Source organism: Nycticebus coucang, chromosome 4 (genome assembly GCF_027406575.1).
Source record: "Nycticebus coucang isolate mNycCou1 chromosome 4, mNycCou1.pri, whole genome shotgun sequence".
NCBI classification, from domain to species: domain Eukaryota; kingdom Metazoa; phylum Chordata; class Mammalia; order Primates; family Lorisidae; genus Nycticebus; species Nycticebus coucang.
In genome coordinates this window covers 34,643,804-34,663,315 of record NC_069783.1, presented here as the reverse complement: position 1 = coordinate 34,663,315, position 19,512 = coordinate 34,643,804, and the positions used below count along the sequence as shown (strand labels likewise).

The window sequence follows — 19,512 nt, the reverse complement described above, 5'->3', positions numbered from 1 at the left end:
TTGTTGCAATAACTTTAGACCAGTTCCAAAGTTAGTACAGTGCACAACGCCACCAGAATGTTTTTATTCTTACACCCTCTAAACAACACACAGAAAAGCATCTTGTTCCCTTGCCTTTCCTATAAATCTGTTTAGCACTAATGGTGACAACCGGGGGCCACAGTAACTAACAGCTCTGAAGACTGTGCCAGAGTTATGCCCATCTTTTCCCCTAGGAGAGTGTGCCCTGATTGTAAACGTCATGTACTCTGTATCTGGAATCACAGTGGATCCCATACAGTAAGTTCATGGACTCCTCAAATGGGATATTATCTTAAAGTGAACAAAAAATAAAAAAGCCCCATTTTCTCCCTTCTGACAATGTCCAGAGACAGGAAAGGACATAGAGGTTTGTGGGTAAAGCCCCGTCACAACACAGCCGCCCTACAAAAGCATGTTGTTTCCACTTAGATCAAAACAAGGTGACCCAAGTAGCCATGGTCTTTTTAAGATGAAAGAAGGCAGGATGAGGTACATCAGTGAAGTATCACCTACGAAATCCTCGTGCTTGATGAGCTCACCACTGAGATGCCATATCCAGGCCTTTCTCTTATAGAAAGCCAGGTGCTATATTTAACAGTAAAATACTAGAATCCAGTGGATGCCTGTTACTCAATCAGCTGCAGTCCGTGCCGTGTATAAGAGCTACCTTCTGTTGGACCAATATATGTTCACAGCGTGTTGACGGTTTGTAAAGTGCTTTCACATACGTACATTGTGTCACTTAATTTTCATACACTTTTGGGACCTACAGCATAATATCATTATTCCCATCTTACAGATGAGGAAACTGAGCTAGGGGTACACGATATCACTGAGACAGAGCTGTGATCATAACCTTTTGGCTCCAAAGGAAGTTATCTTTCCCATGTGCAGAAGTTTTTAATTTTAAGAAAATACACCGGAGAAGCAGCTGTGAAAAGTGTTCCAATGAAGATGCTGATATCATAACATTATGGTTTAAAAATGCATAGCATTAAATTCCATCAGTTGTATAGCTTAAAGATGTTGAATTAAATAGTTACTATGTTTTATACACAATGAACAACAGGTGTTTCAATGGCATCCATCCTCTTTCTCTATCCCTTTAAGATAGAGTTAGACAGAAATCCAAGCAAAAGGAATGCTATATGATAGACTGACTTGGTATAGAGTACAGACATCTCCCTGATAAGGAGAAACATCATCTAATCATTTGCCAGCTGAAGATCGCTATGGACAGATCACTATACAGCCACAGCACAGCCAACTGGGAAGAAATATGGTTACAATACAAGCCAAGACAGCTTGTGAAATCTTCAGTTCAAAAATTAATATAAATATTGTACAATAAATATGAAAAAAGATAACCTCTAATCAGAGGTACAGCCTGTAAGAGAACCACTTTTTAATGTACTGTCTACTTACGGTAGAACTCATTTTCACAGCTCCTTAAAGATATGTGATACCTAGAGACACTTAACTTCAAAGATATTGGCCTGTATTTCTAGTAATTCAGGCCAGGAGGATCGTTCCGGCCTGGGAGTTGGAGGTTACAGTGAGCTGTGATCAAACCACCGCACTCAGTCTGGGCAACAGAGTGAGATTCTATCTCAAAAACCAAAAAACCAGATGACTTGAAGGCAAGTAATCAGAATACTTTTGTTCACATGCAAGCTAGGAATCATAGATGTAAACATACTTTATATAACCTATTATAAACACATATAAATATGTTTTTATATTATATCTAATAAACACAAACAAGTATCATCCCCAACTGACTAACTTTTGACAAAAACTTTTTGTGTTTAAGAGACGAAGGTCTCACTGTATTTCCCAGGCTGGTCCTGGACTCCTGACCTTGAGCGATCCTCCCGCCTTAGCCTCTTAAGTAACAAGGACTGTGTGAGTCACTGGCACAAGCCCAGCTTGAAAACTTCTTCAGTGAGAAAGATGCACTGACTCAGGAATTTCTAGCCAACGAATATGCTAAATATCTGACCTCAATTATCTTCTAAAATAACATGGTTACAAACAAATAGTTGCCAAATTGTAATTTTCAAAACACTCATTTATTACTGAGTGACATGTCTGGCTCAACCTAACAACCATTTACTCAAGACAGTCCTGTTCATTCAGACTGGCTTGACTGGGGACACACCTGGGCATCGTGGTTTCCAACTTCAGCAGATAGGGTGCAGCAATGTGCCCATAAATTAAACCAAGAAGGACTTTATAATCAAAGTCGTGCTCTTTGCTCTTTCTTTGTAGTACTTGACCAGGAATGACTGACCCCTTGGACAAAGAAGAGTTCTGCTGAAAGGCTTGCAGATCCCTTCCGGAAACTGCTACTGTCTGGCAGTCAGTGTGGGCAAATGCATCACTACACAAATATCAGAGCCAGGGCGATGTGGCTGGGACGGGGATCCCCATGGCACAGTGAGAGCCAGGTGATGTAAGGGCTGCTGATTTACTTGTTTGCTGTCCTCCTGGGAGTCACAAAAAACAAATCTCATTGAAGTACTGAAATAATTTTTGCTCTGGAAAAGTTAAAGAAAGGCAGTGTAGTGTGGAGTCAGTGATAAGGTCAGCTCACGGCATGCTTTCAGCATGTCCTATCTCGTATGGCCAAATATGGCATAGTGGAGGCATCTGCTGTTTACAAGGAACCACCCATTAAATCTGTTATCACCCAACAGAATTCCCACCAGATGTATTATCTCCACCTGATTCATACTCAAGTCATCTCTAGATTCTTATTCCTCAACCTCTAAGTCTAAGCCATCACTGCAGCTGAAAAGGCTACAAAAATAAAACCTAAGTTTGTATTTGCGTAGGAAGCCAGAATACAAAAAAATTAGGGAATCAGAAGATGTTCCATTAAAATGAGATTGGGTAATTACTACTTAGTTTCTTTCTAGTAGAAGGATGAATTCCCTAATGATGGGTATTATATGTAATTAGAGAAAGCTGTTCACTTTTCAAAATTAATCATCAATCCTATTAATTACTGTATTACACATCCTATTAAATTAGCACACATAATATGAGGCCTTCGCACATCAAAAGAGAAGCATTATCACTGTACATTAGTGACGTGATAATGTAGCTGAAAGGACCACAAATACTTGTAATTAGATGACTACTTTGAGTAGGATCACGGTGTCTCAACTCTCTCATGGCAAGGAAAAAGGATACTTCACAGGGGTGAGAGCAAGTATCCCTTTTGTTCTTGACCATTAAAAAAAAAAAAGAGTTCACTTAATGGTGGGTTTGAGGTTTATAGAGATCTATATTTGACTAGTTAGGGAGAACATTCCCCCTTCTCTGTGGAGACCAGCAGCCACAGAGAAGTCTGCATGGTAGACCGGGTGAGGCAGTGTGTGCATTTTGACAGTGAGGAGGTACATGTGGTCCCGGGAAAAGACAATCTGGGTTAAAACTGAGAAAGTGTAAAAGAGGAATCAGTGCAAGCCCTGGTCCTCAGTGCCCACAGGAGAAACCATCAGGTACCGTAAGACATGTTACGAGATGCTGTGTTTTCATTTTTTTTCTTTGCAAGGTGATCTTTGGATGGCAATGAAGGCTCTGCTACTGAGGCTGGTGGCCTGAGAGTGCAAGTGTAGCTCAGGCTTGGCACTCTCACACAGGCAGTAGGCTGGCTGGAGTCAGGACCTGTTAGTTGATAAGAGAACAATCCCAAAAGCAAACTGGAGGGGCAGATACGAAACCCCCTTTAGCAGTCACCAAATGAACCTGACTCTGTACGCCTGGACATTGCAGGGAGAGGTAAGAAGGGATGAAGGCCATTCTAACAAGGCCACTTGCAAAGTAAGCAGATGCGGATAGAAGGGGTTTAGTGACTATTTCAATAACACAGAGGAATTATTAAGAAACATGAGTGAATTAAGGTGCACAGTTTCTGCTCACGAAATGTTAAGTTTCCCCAACATGTCCCCCTGGAGATAAGTTATAGGTTTACACGATACAGTTTCACATGCATCCATGTCGGTGGAGAGGGTAGGTGTAGAAAGAAGATAGAAACAAAATTTTCACTACGCCATTATAAGCTTATATAAGGCAGGATTTAGCAAAAGTGTTTGCAATCTAACTTACAATCAAAATCACAAATTTGGGCCAAATTAGTCTTTTTTTTCCTACACTAAAGAACAATGTGTAATCTAAATGATGCAGCAATTGGAATAGGAAGTATGAAGTCCAAAAAAAAGAGAGACACAGAATTACTATGATTTGCAGGTTTCTTTCCATAATGTTGAATTTGTTAAGCTGCTTTTATAAGATATTACTGTCTAGTGTCATATGAAAACAAATTTACCCGTTGAATAATTTACTAATTACAAATTTACCAATTAAGTAGCAAAACATAACAGAAAATCTGATCTAAACAAAATGATCAGAATCTACCAACATTCGAGAGAGACCTGCTGGTAGATTTTATCCTCTGACGACAACATGGAATTCTCAGGCCTCCTGGGCTCTGGTTTCCCAAGTATGATCCAAGCACCCCCGGTTGACGGAGTGCTTGGAGCAGTTTCTTTCATAACAGTTCTGATAATATTTAATGTGGTGATATGGGTTGTACTCTCCCCCTGTCCAGCCTGAAATAGCAGCCCAGTTAAATCTTTTATTTACATCTCACCGAAGATGGTGCCATTTTTTGTATGAATTAGGTCAGCTCTCTGAAAAAGTAAGTAGCACTAAATTGGAAGTACATCTTGATACATTTCTGTCTCTGTTTAGAAACTATCAACATTATGGGCAATCCAGAGAAGCCAATACTAGCCGCTGAAAGGCAGGACCCCCTGTCCTGGTTTGCTTGGGATATTCCTGGTCTATTCACTGTCATCCCATCATAGTTCTTAACAACTCCCCCTTTACTCCCCAAAGCATCATAGTTTAAAGAGTAAGTTACATTAGAGAGGCACCCTATTAAAAGGAAAAAAGAAATCTAGCTTTCAAAATGTAACTTTTATTACTCTTTGACCATTGCATGAGAAAATCTAGCTGTATAAACTTCCTAAGAACAGATATTGTGTTTTAAAAATAACGTTCTATCTGTTATATACCAGCATACAGAATAAAAGGCTCAGAGAAAGTGGCCCTGTCTAGTGGCCAGAGGTCACAGGACAAGGAGAAGAGCTGCCCTCCTGAACTTGAGTGATGGCCACTATTCCGCTGCTCATCTGTGGGAACTGCCACAGAGCTCTGTGGCCAGAGATCTTTTTCCCCCATGTACCACTCCAAATATATGCGATGACTTGTGTTTAAAAAGCAAGCAGAACCTCCAACAATAAATGCACGATATGTGTAGTCACCAAAGCTTGCATAACTTTTCATCTGCGACTCTGGTTACAGGCTCACCATTGGCTGAAATCTACCATTGTCTTTCATTTGAATTTGGCAGCTTTACTGGATACGAAAGCAATAAAAGAGAGTGAGAGCCTGGGGAGCAGGGACTGTCCTCTGTTAAGACTTGTGGGCTGTCTTAGCTGTGCCTTCTGGGCCCAGGAACAGCATCTGGCTTATTATCTATAGCACCAGCTCTGGTACGGACGCTAGGGGCTAACAATACACAGGTACTCTGCTCACAAGAAGCACCATCACAGGTCACCACAAAGAGAGGGCTCTTCAGTTTCAGGCCTCACTTTGTATACCTAAGCCATCAACTCAGACAACCACATGGTTTAAACAGAATCTACTAAGTGCTGGAAGACAGAAACAAAGGGGAGACAGAATTAATATTTCATATTTAGTTGACCTCAAGGCAGCACCAAGCTTACACACTAACTGTACACTAGCATGAGACACGGTGTTTCTATGTGACAGAAAAAGACTACTGTAAATGAACAAGGTAGAGAAAGAGTTCTGATAACTGAAAATCATGAACCATCAAAGGCGCCCAATAGCATGTGATGGTGTTATCACGACATTCTCAGGGAACATTTCTCTACTCTCAGTGCGTTTCCTGGAAGCTCACCTTTCATACCTTTCCCTGGCACGATGATACTACATTGGGTCTGCCTGGTGTGTCAACCAGAAAAACCAATGCCAGGAATATGACGTGATCTAGGCAAATGGCTGTCAGTGTAGATTTACTGGCCACTGGTCGAGACGCAGCCTTTTTTTTCTTGGTCTTACCTATGCAGTAGGGACAGCACTGGCCTTTTCTCAAAACCGGTCTTTCACAGGACACGGAAGGGCAAGACTCGGAGTAACAGCTGATGACACTATCCATGCACACGCAGCTGGTACAGACGTCAGGCTTCCAGGACTCAGCTGCTAGGAATATATCCCCTTCATCATTTTTGCAGTAACTAGGCACGCTGTCGTTATGAGGTGAGGAAGGCCGAAGAGGTTCATCTGGAAAAACGAACATACAGTCAGAAAAGAAGCTGCAGGCCACCAATTGTGCCACACAGTGAGCCTCACTGAGACTCACAGAAAGCACACCCTGTCACCAGGGCTTTGGGTGCCTGCTTAAAACAACGACTCAGTAACAAATCACAAAGTCTGATTCATGCAAGGTTTTAAATTAAAACAAAGATCTTTCACAGAGATTCTATTAGTTACTTTTGTAATGCCCACTCTTATCTTTCTTCTTTAGAAAGAAAGAATGCATTTTCTTTGGGTTGGTTTCTTGGTTGGTTTCCTGAGACTTGGATCACAGTGGGTGTTAAATCAACTGGACACCTCTGTTCCAGTCTCCTCTGGGGCTAAGGGTGGCCACCCAGTCATAGCCAAGGGGACCTAATAGCTAGTGAAGGCATTCCTGGGAAAGCTTTCACTTTCCTGAAGGATCAAAGGATGCGTTCTACCTTCAGTCTTCCACATTCTTCCTGCCTTGAGCAGGAGCGTGCTGGCTACAGTTGTGACATCTCTACTGAACCTGTATAGACAGGTCTTGACACCTTGCCATCATGGAGCCACTGGATCAGGGCTGGTAAGTACCTCCCACCAGACTGCTTGCCTAGTATGTAAAATAAACCTCTACTTAAAAATTGTTGAGTTTTTCTTACCTGCAGCCATATTAATCCTAACCAAGCAATACCCTAACAGATTTTCATTGTACCAGAATATAAGAAAATACCATATATAACATCTAATGTCCAGGCATTCACATTAACACTGAAAGATGAGAAATACAAGTCGCTCGTAAGAATACAACCACAGACAGACCGTGTGCAAGTCATCCTTGTCTCTGCTATTGAAAGACATAGACCAGAGAGTCCCCAGATCAAGTTACAACTCGAAACAGAAAGGAACATCACTAGAAACCCAGATATCTCTACTCCGAGCACTGGAATCCACTGAAATTAATGAAAATTGCGACCTCAAGCAGAAATCTGACTGAGACAGAAGAAGAGAAAGCGTTGAGTTAGTGAGGTTCTTAGTTTGGACACTCAAGGGACTAGAAACAGCCATGACAGTCCCACCTAGCACACCCCTAAGATAACCACATTTTCTCAAGGGGTATATGATCAAAGGAATCACCACATGCTCCTCTCAGAATCAATTTCATGGACTGTGATTTTTAGCTGTAAAACAGAAACGGCTGAAACATGTAGTTGTCTTAGGATGTGGCAGCTCTTAATGCCACTTTCTCCTTCTACGTATCTCATGAATACACCCTACAGCCAACGAGTCTGACAAGAGAAGCTTTGAAGACCAAGGTGGTGGCTTCACTGTGGGCCCTCTCTGAGGGACAGAGGGACATCAGGGTAATGAGACTAGCCCAGACCCTCCACTTTAACTGGCGTGATCGTATCTCCTATGACGAGTCCCAGGGCAACAGGCACACACTGGTCCACAGATCCCATCCATACAGGTGAAAGGCACTATGATGGGATTACTTTCTCAATGAACTCTTGGGGATAATTTTTTCTTCAAGAGATTGCCCAGTGCCAACTTTGGCTTTGGCTGGAAGTAAGGACAACTCACTCTTGTCCACAGAAGGCCCTACAACTCACCTCATGGTTTCTGGGGGTTACATTAACTTAATCTTGCAAGCGACACTCAACCTTGTGTCTAAACGTTTAAAATAGCAGTTCTCAACCTGTGGGTTGCCACCCACAGGAACTATATTAAAGAGCCGTGGCATTAGGAAGGTTGAGAACCACTGATTTAGAAGAAGCAGGGACAGTAGCAATGAAGCTACAAAATAACAGCAGAAATGAATACCCGGCAACGGCCTCTTTCTGAAGCCTGAAAGACCCAGCGGGCATGTAGACGTGCTGGTAGTGATGAGGGATGGCCAGAGCCGAGGCAGAGTCTGTGGGCTCTGCGCACACGCGCTTGTCTTGAAGCTGCTTGTTCTAATAAACCAAGACCTAGTACACTCAGAAGAGTTCTAGCTCCACCTCACTCTCCTTCTCTGTATGGGCTGAACCTCTGAGCCCAGTAAGGTCAATGACCTGGGCCAGGGTCCTGGAGATGTCTCCTTCATTGTACCTCCTCTAATCAACTCCTGGGTTCATCACTCTGAGATCTTAGCAGATGGCATGAGGGATGTTTGCTGCTTTAGTTTCCCGGGCTGCATGTGCTCTTAAATCCTCCCTTTAAGGCTCTCACATCACTTACTGTGGAATATTGGATGGTTTGGCTCTTCTTTCCACAGGATAGGAGTTGTATCTGTTTTCACTAACCTTAGGGTCCCCATGGCTCAGTTCAGGCACTCCATAAGTATTTGTAAAACAAATATCTAAATGGGGTATAAACTTATAAATAAAGAAACCCCTTGGCAAGATGTAAATGGAATCACGGCTATATACTCAGAAAAACAGCAGCCGGGTTTGGATCTGTGGAGAATAACGGAGGTGGTGACAGAGCGGGGACTAGGCCGTGCAGATCCTAGAAAGAAAACACAAAGGAACTATTTCCTATACTAGAAAAGATGCTGCACTAATTAAGCTTCTCAGAGTAACATGGCTGCTGAATTACACCCGAGACTTTGTACTGAGATGCTGATACTGTAGCTGTGGTCCATGATGACAACAGTAAATAACATGGCTATCTCTGTAAGCTCACCTGGTGCAGCCTGAAAAACACAACTGATGTAATCTCATGAAAAATTTAGACACTGTCTATGCTGGATATAATGACAGAACAACAAACTCTGGCCAGCTGACTTAGATAAAGCAAAGTTTTAAAAAAAAGGAATAAAATACCAGGGTTTATGTTTTGCTGAGAAGAATGCTCCAAGAAAACATGCAATGAAAGCAAATGGTTATTGATTTAGATTGAAAAAATGAGAATAAGCAAGAACAAAATATAACTAGTCGTTATGTCAACTTCATAACTTTGTATTTCAAATTAAATATCTTTTTTAAAAACTCATATCCTAATACTAATTATAAGCAACTTGTATTTAAAATCCTGTCAAATTTTCATCATAATGTGTTTGTTTCATGACCATAAATTTACCTGCTTGGATCACATTATCTGAGAAATAACAGGAAGAAAATGACAGCACTCCTCATACTCGTGTGCTGCCAGCCGCTCGGTACCTCTGAATCGTAACGTATCAATCATCACAGGCGTGAGGGGGTGGAATTATGCACCTTTCAAAGTATCTTCACTGCCTTTACATTTTTCAAAGATTTTTACTTACATCATTGTTATTAATAACTGCTCTTCGCATTTGTTACAAAGATGACTTTTCACATTCAAAATCATGAGGCTAATTTGCTGCAGTGGGACTGTCTCTACTTAGGTCTGTTTCTTGAGTTTGAGACAGAGGGTCAAGGGGGAAAAATGGCAGAAAGAAACTGGCTCCACAGCCATCTCAGGTACAAGGCGTATCAATTGCATAAATATGTGGCAGATAAAAGGAACGGGTTTCAGAGGCAGGCTGCAGATACCCTGATAGGGTACCAGGTTTGGCATGATCCCACATGCGGCTCCCCATGAACTGCTGGCCCTGCGGAACAACAATGCCCATGGCAGTGCCCTTCCCTGCCAAGTGCATGATGCACAGCACTGGTTACCTGGACACTGAGGGCAGCAGGAGTCCTGGGTGCGTGAGGGGTTCTGGCAGAGCAGTGGTGGACACACCTCGGTCTCACACAGCACCCGTCCGCCGTGGCAGGTGCACTGAGTGCAGGAGTCAATGTTCCACGTTTCTCCTTCCACAAAGTACTCTCCTCCAGGGGCGTGGCAAATAGAGGGAGTGCTGAGCTCTGGCTTCTGCACCACGAAGTCATCTGGGGCAGGACACAAAATCAGAACAGGCAAGATGTTATTCATCCGCAGTCTTTCCAACTGTTGGGAGAACCTGATGCTGTTTGCCTTGAGAGATAGAAAAGATGAACTGGCCAAAGAGTATTTCACTCTATTCTTATCAAGAGGATAACTAAGAAAAGAAAGTACTCTATGTGCAGAAATACTATAGAAGACAATGGCAAAAGAGCTAATCTCAGGATGTCAGTAGTAATGAGCCAATTCAATGGGAGAATTAAATGACAGGGAGGGGACTCCCACTCTAAAGAAAGAGAAGACGGGCCTCCCTGGGCGTCCTTGGGAATGTGTAGGAACGGTCTGGAATAAAGATCTCTTCCTTCCTGGATGCTAGCTCTCATCCAATTATTCCCTTGCCAAGCACTTTACATGTGTCATTTCATCTGTTCCTTACACAGCAACCTTGGAAGGCAGGTGCTATTATCCCACTATGCTTATGAGGAAACCAAGGGCTCAGAGTAAGAAATGCAGACAAGGGATGGTGGACTCCAAGTCTATAGTAGTCTGGATTGTGGACATGCCCCCAGATTAAATAAAACTTCCAAAGGATTGATGCCCTTCACGATTCATTATTTTTGGGATCCGGAGTACTTTTATGCTTGTTAATACACCCTGCTGCCAAGCAGGCCACACCCCAGTGCAAGCCAGCAGCCTGAGTGGAACAGCAGCCTGCAAGCCCTCGCCCAACACTAAATGCTTGGCGATATCACCATCTAGCGAGGTAAATGCTGAGAGGCTGATGATAACTATGAGCTCTTTTCCCAGAGGAGAGGAGGTTTTGATCTCTTGGTGGGATGATACCGATAGGAAGAGAACTTAATGCTGATAATGTGTGGAGAGGTACTGGGAGTTGCCCTGAAGTTGTACTGGTGAAATGAGAATTATGAAGATGTTAACTGTATCGCTATAATCCAGATACGATAAGCAGTTCAAGAAGGTGCAGACAGCGACGAATCCTGCTGAGAAATAGTCTGGAAACATCACGGCCAGCTCATGCTTGGAGCTCAGTGGAAGTCGCACCTGGGGGAGCTACGCTATCTCCTGTGGAAACGCTCAGAGCTGAAATCCCCTGAGTGAACTGGTGAAGTGGTGAGTCAGAAAGTGACTCCAGTTAAGGGCATAACTTGTCAGCTTTATCTTAAGGGACTTAGTAAAGACTGGAAGTTGGAACAAGTGGACACACAAAAAACTGGCTTTATTCAATATGTACACACACAAAAGCAATGGTACCTAACTTTTCAGTTTAAGAACAGTTGAAAGGAAGATGATTAGAATGAAAGCTGAGCAGGAACAAGATGACAAACGTGCATTTCTTACGGTTTATAGAGAAAGAAAAAGTGGTCCCAAAGAGCATCAGTAAACTAACGTTAGGCACAGGCTGTCTTACTATTTTCAAAAAGGGCTTAGAGAGGACAATTACTGTCCTAGCACACAGGGAAGTGGTCAGGAGAGAGAGGATGTGTGTGTCTGCAGGAACCCTACTGCTCATCCTTTACTCCACAAGGAGTCTTAACACAGGGAGGGATGGAGAGATGAGGCAAAAGGGAATGGGAAAGGCAGAGGGTGAGAAAGACGGGAAAAGATCTGAGGGACAACAGTCACTTGGTAAGTAACCTACTGGTGAGTCCAGGAGCTGCTCCCTCAGCGTAGGAAGAAAAACAGCTGACCCTGGAGGGGAAGAGGGGAAAACTATTCTTTAAGGTAAGCGTCCATGAATACAACAGCTTGGCGGTCTCTAGCAGAAGAATCCTCGTGTGGCAATCTACTGAAGATGTTTGGAAAAAAGATACCTCTACACAAGGTACCTCTATAAATGTGGTTTTGTGTATGTACATCCAAATAGTCACACACCCACAGTAATACGTCAACAACTCCGTGTGTGTTTATGTAAGAATGTATCCTAACTCTACAACAGAGAAAAATATTTCTGGTTCGACCGACTTTCCATTCACAGTAATGTCTTTGCATTTCCACTATTTGACTCTTGGACTTCTTCACTGAGGCATGATTAGTAGAGACCCAAGTGCAAATTCACACTCTACACTGTCACGCCTGTAACTGAGTCTTCACGGGAACAAATGTTTTTTCCCCCTCTGAAGAGTCAACACAGTTCTATCACTAAACCGCTCATTTACCTTCAGAAACAGTGGATGTCAGAAGTGCAAAATAATGTAGAAAAGGCAAGTTTTGAGACAACATACATCTAGCTGAACCAGGAAGAAACAAGACAAGTCATCTCTTCTGCCTTGTAATGTGGTCTGCAGGAGTATGGGAGCCGCCCATCACTTTGACACTCTAATTATTGAGGTGTGCAGAATCTCAGAGCTGAAGGAGACTTTTAGGTGTTCCTCTGTCTCATCTCTAGCCACAGCAGAGAAGGCCAATTTCCTCCTGCCTTGTTGCAAAAGGACCAGGCCTCATGCTCCTGATTACACGCTCTGCACAGGCAGACCCATGGCAGGGAGATCCAAGATCAGGATTGACCAGAGAAGAAACAATCAGGACTCCAAAATCGGATGGTTCATTTAATCTTTAAAACAAATCTATGCAAGAATCAAGAGACTTCACTTCTCCCTGGCTGACATGCTATTTCACTTTAGGCAAGAGAGTTAATCTTTCTGTGTCTGTTTTCCAAATGAAAAACTCTATTTTTCCCAAACTCAAAAGGCCTACACAGAGGGAGAAATAATAGAATTAGTACTATGTTGAGTTCTTTGGATAAAAGGCACCAGATGAGGGATTGTGGCAATAATTACTGTTATTGACAACCATAATTCAGACCCCCATGAATTACAAATCTTTTCTGATCATCTAGTAACTTGTCTTGATTACCACCATTATGATTTTAACTGTTGAGATGTGTGTGGTCACTCTAAATTTCTACATTTGGCAAGAGTGCCGCATGTCAATTAATTTAAAAAAGAGCAACAGCTACAGAATTCAATAATTCTCTCCCTCTCAAATATTACTTTATGCTCGATAAGCTTTTATGGAATACAACTAGCACCAATCCCCTCAAATTAACCAAGACATTCAGCTTTAATACACTATCAGTAAAATGGAGAGCTTGCATTTCAGAACATAAGCCCACAAATCTCCACGAAAACGGCATTTGAAGACTGATACAATTGAGAAAACCATTCAAAAAATAAGGAGAATCATTTCTAGAGCTTTAGGATTTTCTCTGGGCTTTGGCACATCATTTACAATGCTCGGCTGTTTTTGTGGCTGGAAAGTGTTCCAGGGGTCGTCCCCTGCATCCTCCCCAGAGTTATAAGGCCCTGCAATGCAGAAGTCATTTGCTCATGGAGCACACAGGCAGCAGCCCGCTTTTACCTGCACATGACGGGCAGCACTGTCCAGGGTGAATGGTGGGGTTGCCACAGGTAGGCACCGGGCAGGTGATCAGGGCACACATTTCCCGTCCATTGTGACAGTAGCATTCCCGGCACCCATCATGCCAGCTTTCCTCATTTTTATGATGATGGCCATCCATGGACAGACAAGTGCCTGACAGGACAGGTGGCCCGGCTGAAGCAGGGACCTCTGGACAGACAGAAGGCAGCTGGTAAAGAAGCAGCTACTGCACGAGAGAAACAGCCTCAGTGTAGTGACCCTGCGCGGACTGGACCCAGCCACCGAAATCACATCTGCGGAGGACAGCTGGTGATGGGGAAAATGTCCACAATACGCTCTCAATGTTTAAAAAAAGAGAAGAGATAGGGGAAAAGCCTGCAAGTACTTTCTCTCCTGCTGGTGGGATGATAGCTGATTTTTTTGCCTCCTTCCACTCTACTTTTTCATATTTTCTACAATAAACAAGCACTGATTTTTTAAAGGGATGGTACATGTATGTTAAACATGTATGTTAAACATACATATGCAGAATAATGACTCTGGAAGCTTCATCCAGTGGAGAAATGCCGGGCCCTTGGCCATTAATAGATCTTTGTTTTGCAGAACAATTAAAGCAGTGACTAGATTTTTGTTTACTCTGAACCCCTAAAACACCATTAAGGTGGTAACTGTCTAATTTTGAAAAATTATGGAACTTTTAAGAATTTTTTATTGCTTAATCTGTGGATCATACTGACAAGTATAACACACTGGGACAGGGGATGGGATGGGGGTAAGGGCCGAAATGGCAGCCAGGCTGCCTGCCCAGTGGGTTTTGGATGTCCCGCTGGGCAGGATGTTTCAGGCAGTAGGATTGCCCAAATTTGTGCTTATACACAGATGTAGGCTGGCATGTGCTTGTTCACCCGAAGTCTGAATTCTCATGGAAAACTTTCACCAAGAAATACATGAGCACCCTCAGGAGCTTTGGAACAGGATCTTTATGGTATACATTTTCTCAATCCCAGTGCTAAACAAAGGGGACTCTATGGAGGTCAAGGTAATTAACTGTGCTTTAGGCTAAAGTTCCCAAGGTAAGCGAAGAGCCATGAAGTGATTAATTTGGTCAAATGTGCTTGTCCCTCATATGCTTACTTCAGATTGTATTCTGAGCTTTTATTCAATTAAGAGGAAAGGAAATGGAAGTCCTATGGGACAGGGCCATATAGAAAGCGACATTCGTGTCAGAGTAGGCAGCAATCACTTAAACCCTTTTGTTAACAGGATGTCCTTCTGCTCTGTTTCGGTGGCCCTGGCCGCCTTGAGGGGAAGTGTTCACACTTACCTCTGCACTTGCAGATAAGACAGCCGTGGCTGTCCTGCTGGAAGCCCAAGGGACAGATTTTACTGCATGGGAGCTCTGGACATTTCTTACAGCGACAGATGTCACAGCCGTGCTTATTCTTCCTGGGTAATTAAAATTTTGTCAGAGGTCAGAAAACCAAAAAGTCTCAAATGATGCCCAAGTGCTCAGACCAAGGTTCCATAAAGTGATTATTGCTATTAAGCAGAATGACTTGACTCCTGTTCTCAAAGACTTCTGGGGTGAAGGGTAATTAGCTCCCCGTGGCCATGACCGCCACCCATCCATGACCAAAGCTAAGAACTGTCCACGCACTTACGTGCTTCTGGGATGTGGCTGTCAGAATCCCAATGACCTGACTGTCCATTTAATTAGGAAGAGTGGTCTCCACAACATAAACAGACGATTGTGTGACTCCGTGAATAGGAAGGGGAAGGATATATGTTGGTCAGTGTTGGAGACCAGCATTAGGGGTCAAAGTCCTTTTGTTAGGGCTACAGTCTCCTTCACATGACCACATTCTCTGAGAAATTCCAGACATCAGTGAAGTTTTAATGAGATACCTACCAAAAGTTAGAGAAGATATGTAGGGGAAGGAGAAACTTAAGGAACCATAGACCTAAAAAGGCTACATATATCTTGATAAAGAATAAAAGCCTTCAGTCAATGTCTAGCAACTACTTCATTAGGTCTAATTAGACAAGAATATCAGTTTTAAAATTCTCCATTCAAAAAGGTGAAACGACTGGAGTGCCTACATTTTCTGCCCATGAGAAAGAAAATGTTAAGTAAATAAATATATATTTATAAAAAGCATCACAGTAGTTTATAAGTAGAGAATTTCTGGCTAAAAAATTCATACCAAAAAAATTTCCTTATTTTCTCTAAAATGAGAATGACATGCATGTTACCAAAGGAATTCACACCTGCCCTTTCTCTCTCTTCACCAGCTTAAGGACTGGGGACTCTTCCCGGGCTCAGCATCTCCAGCATAGGTTATGCCCTGGCTGGCCTCCTGGGCCTCAGAGAAGGAGAAGTTACTCTATTTACCTTCATGTTTCATAACACTAACTGCCAACAGTGGTGTTCAACTAAAAAAAATCATATTCTTTTTCCTCTTGGACAAATGAAGGGGCTCTAAAAGAAGACAGCCTTGTGGGAAATCCTTGACAAGTGACAACTGGCCAAGTGACAATTAAATTGCACTTTGCTATAAGACATGAGAACCGTATACAAGCATCTACTTATTTACTTCAACATAATGAGAACAATAAATTAAATGAACTATTCACACTCATGTCACATATTACGTCATTTTTAAGGTCTACCAAGGCTTTGACCGATTTGTTCGCTCATTTGTTTGTCTCCATCAATCCATCTATCCAACCATTCCTTATGCATAAAATAACGGTTCACTCGGCAGGTGCATTCAAAGGGCACCCATGGCTGCCTCTATACTGACACTCCCCTGAGATGTCTGGCCAAGACACCTGGTGTCTGTCCTTAAAACACATTCTAGCTGGCACAATACTCAGTTGTTCTTGGTGGTCAACTGGGTCCTTACTGAATGTGCCTTCAGTAATACAAGGTGAAATCTATACTCCTCTAAGAAATGTCTCTCCAAGATAAGAGATGGATTGGAATGCAGTCTTGATTCTAAAATGTCTCAATACTGTAACAAGTGGTTGTAGCGACTGTTGTGATAATCATACTTTATATCAGAAGTTAGGCTAAAAAATAACAATACTTTTTATGGTATCATATTCATATTTTAGGATTAAGAACAAGGATGATCTGTTTGGGAATCTTTAAGGAAAATGTTCCCAAATTAATTATCCAATTCAAGTTAGAATTAAGACCATATCCCCCAAAGTAGATATTTCAAAAGGAAGAATAAAAACCATGACTCAAAGACGATGAACAAGAGATGATGAATCTTAGTCCCTTACAATTACTAGCACTACATAAATACAGCCAACTGGAAAGACAGAAAGATTGAAATGGAAGAGAGAAATGGAAAGAATGATAAAGCAAGATTCTGAAAAGTGATTTAAGGGACCACGTTGATATAAGGGCAGAAATAGATGCTAGTATCAGACACTAAAGAAGCGAATGTATGAGATGTCTATTTCTCCCTGGAATAATGTAGATTCTCATGGACTTTGAGTCAATAAAGACTATTTAAAAGTATAAGGCATGGTCTTCATCTCCAACGAAATTCATAAAACCTCCTGCTGCACAAAGAAGAAACACTGTGAGGTGCAGACTGGCTGCAAAGTAAGATATCCAGGCACGGCAGGGTGCTCGGTGTTGCTCCAGTGGCTGTTGACTGATCATAGAGAATAGGCTAAATAACTCGTCACAAATGAGTCCCTGGGACAGTTATGAAAAGCTGCAGCACATGTAACGCTGGGACATCATGACCAATACCATCCCTCACGCCCTCTGGCAGCGTCTAATGGACCTTTGGGGAGTCTCATTTAATAGGCACAAAAGTTATGTCCTGCCCATTTCCATAAAAAAATGAAAGTAAACCTTGATTCTTTATCTTTGGAGAAACAATCCTTCCCCTGCCATCTGAATCAGGTAATGAAACAAGTACAGATATTCTTGTTTCATTACTCATTCACAAACACACTAACAGCTGACAAAAAGGCTAAGACTGTTTCGTTGCGTTATGCTTCAAAGTCGGTCTTCCGGATTAGGGAATACGTACAGGTATCCAAGTGGGCAATGCTTGTCACAGATTACGGGTCTGCACTTCCTGGGCCGTGGGCGGCACTGACAGATCTCACAGTTGTGGGCATCAGTCAGGAAACCGAAGGGACATTCCACGGTGCAGCCTCGCTTGAGGCCTGAGCACAGTTCCTCCCCTGGGAAGACACAAGGACGGCACGTTTCTCCCAAAGATGAACAGACCAGCACACGTCGGGGCTTCACGGAAACCCTCCCCAGATCCTCTGGGTTTCCACGGGTTTACGTTTCTCAGCCCTACCATGCCATGAGTCATAGTTAAAAACCAGACATTGTGCTATTTCACAGTTATAACATGACTCCAAGTGTTGGTGGTAATATACAAAATAATGTCCAACGTTGAAAAAGTGAATTTCTGAAACATAACTGAATCGGGTAGGCTTTGAGTGAAGAGTAGGCTGATAACTGTTAATAATTAATGACTGAAAGCATTTTTTTATAAGCTTTTATTAGTTACCTCAAACCACTGATAACCATTTACATTAAAATGTGGGAATTAGAAACACTCCAAATTTCATTATATATTTTATTTTTATTGCATGCCCACGACTAATGCATGTTTGTAAATGTTCCCACAACATTTACTCTCATGGGTACTACAGGGCATCATAGAATTCTTCATGTTGTACACAGCATAAGGTATTTCTTACCCTTCCTTAAAACAAACAAGTATATCACACATGATAGAATACAAAATACTCGGACCTACAGTCAGTCCTTTTCTTCTCTGCATGCTGACGAGTATCTACGCATTTGGATACACTTAGTTAACTGACTAAAAAAATGCATGTGTTGGAGAAATATCCTTATTAATTAATGTTTACCTAACCACTATTTGAAATTTTCAAACTGTCTCCTGTAAGCAGAATCCCAGGGATGTTAAACTGTCCTCCGCCAGCCAGTTACAATATTATGTTGGAAGGAAAAAAGTGGGGTGGGGCAGGGGGAGGAAAGTAGCAATAGTGACCAGGAAAAGAAATTAAGAAATTATTGGAGATACTAGTTTAACATAAGTCTTCTCACATGATTTTAAAAGGCGATCAAAGGCTTACCAGAAGAAAAAAAGGAATAAAAATGTTAAGGTAAGAAAAGCATGCTTAGTGATACAAACATAACAAGTTGAGAACTGCCTGAATTAAATGCAGAATTTACAAGACAATCACATTTGAAGAAGATAAGCTTATGCAGTGATGGCAAAAGCATGACACTGTTTGAATTCTGTTCTGCATGCGCTGGGAAGATAGGAAACAGAGACTATGGCTGGAATGAATGATAAATGGATTTTTATTTTATCAGGACATCCTTTAAGCATGAATATTATAAGAATGCATAAGTCACTAGGAAAAACAGAACATATCTGTTGCCTCCATACACAAATTGTATAAACTAAAATTAAACCTTAACTGCAATTAATAGGTGAAATGGGTCCATATTTTATGCAAATATTTTAAGATAGTAGATTTGTGAATCTTAGTTGGCAATACTTACATGTTTAATTTGCTATCTTTTAAAAAGGAAAATGATTTATGCTGTAATTTTCTACTTTGTTGTTATCATAAACCTTTCATTACGTGTATATAATATACCTCGTGGGTGTGTAGCACACTACAAAGCAGCTGATTACTAATTTGCATCTTTAAAAGAGAAACTCTAAATGGCTCATTTAGAAATTTGTCTTTAACGACCTGAAAGGTCACCACTTTTCATCTCCCTTTACTAAGAGAATGACAGAGGAAGGAGAAGCCTTTCGTTGCCGTATTTCTCTCTGACACAAAGTTCCAAGT

At 41.9% G+C, this 19,512-nt stretch overlaps 1 protein-coding gene across 4 annotated transcripts in view; it reads right to left on the bottom strand.

The window, feature by feature from the left end:
• The window catches only part of CRIM1 (cysteine rich transmembrane BMP regulator 1), a 202,468-nt gene that overhangs the window by 26,052 nt on the left and 156,904 nt on the right, over positions 1–19,512 (bottom strand). For all 4 annotated transcript variants that reach the window (XM_053587500.1, XM_053587501.1, XM_053587502.1 and 1 more), the window contains 5 exons: positions 17,691–17,847; positions 14,957–15,078; positions 13,612–13,821; positions 10,026–10,241; positions 6,181–6,402 (listed from right to left, as the gene is read on the bottom strand). In XM_053587500.1, the coding sequence (XP_053443475.1) occupies positions 6,181–6,402; positions 10,026–10,241; positions 13,612–13,821; positions 14,957–15,078; positions 17,691–17,847 (927 nt within the window). The remainder of the gene's footprint in view (positions 1–6,180; positions 6,403–10,025; positions 10,242–13,611; positions 13,822–14,956; positions 15,079–17,690; positions 17,848–19,512) is intronic.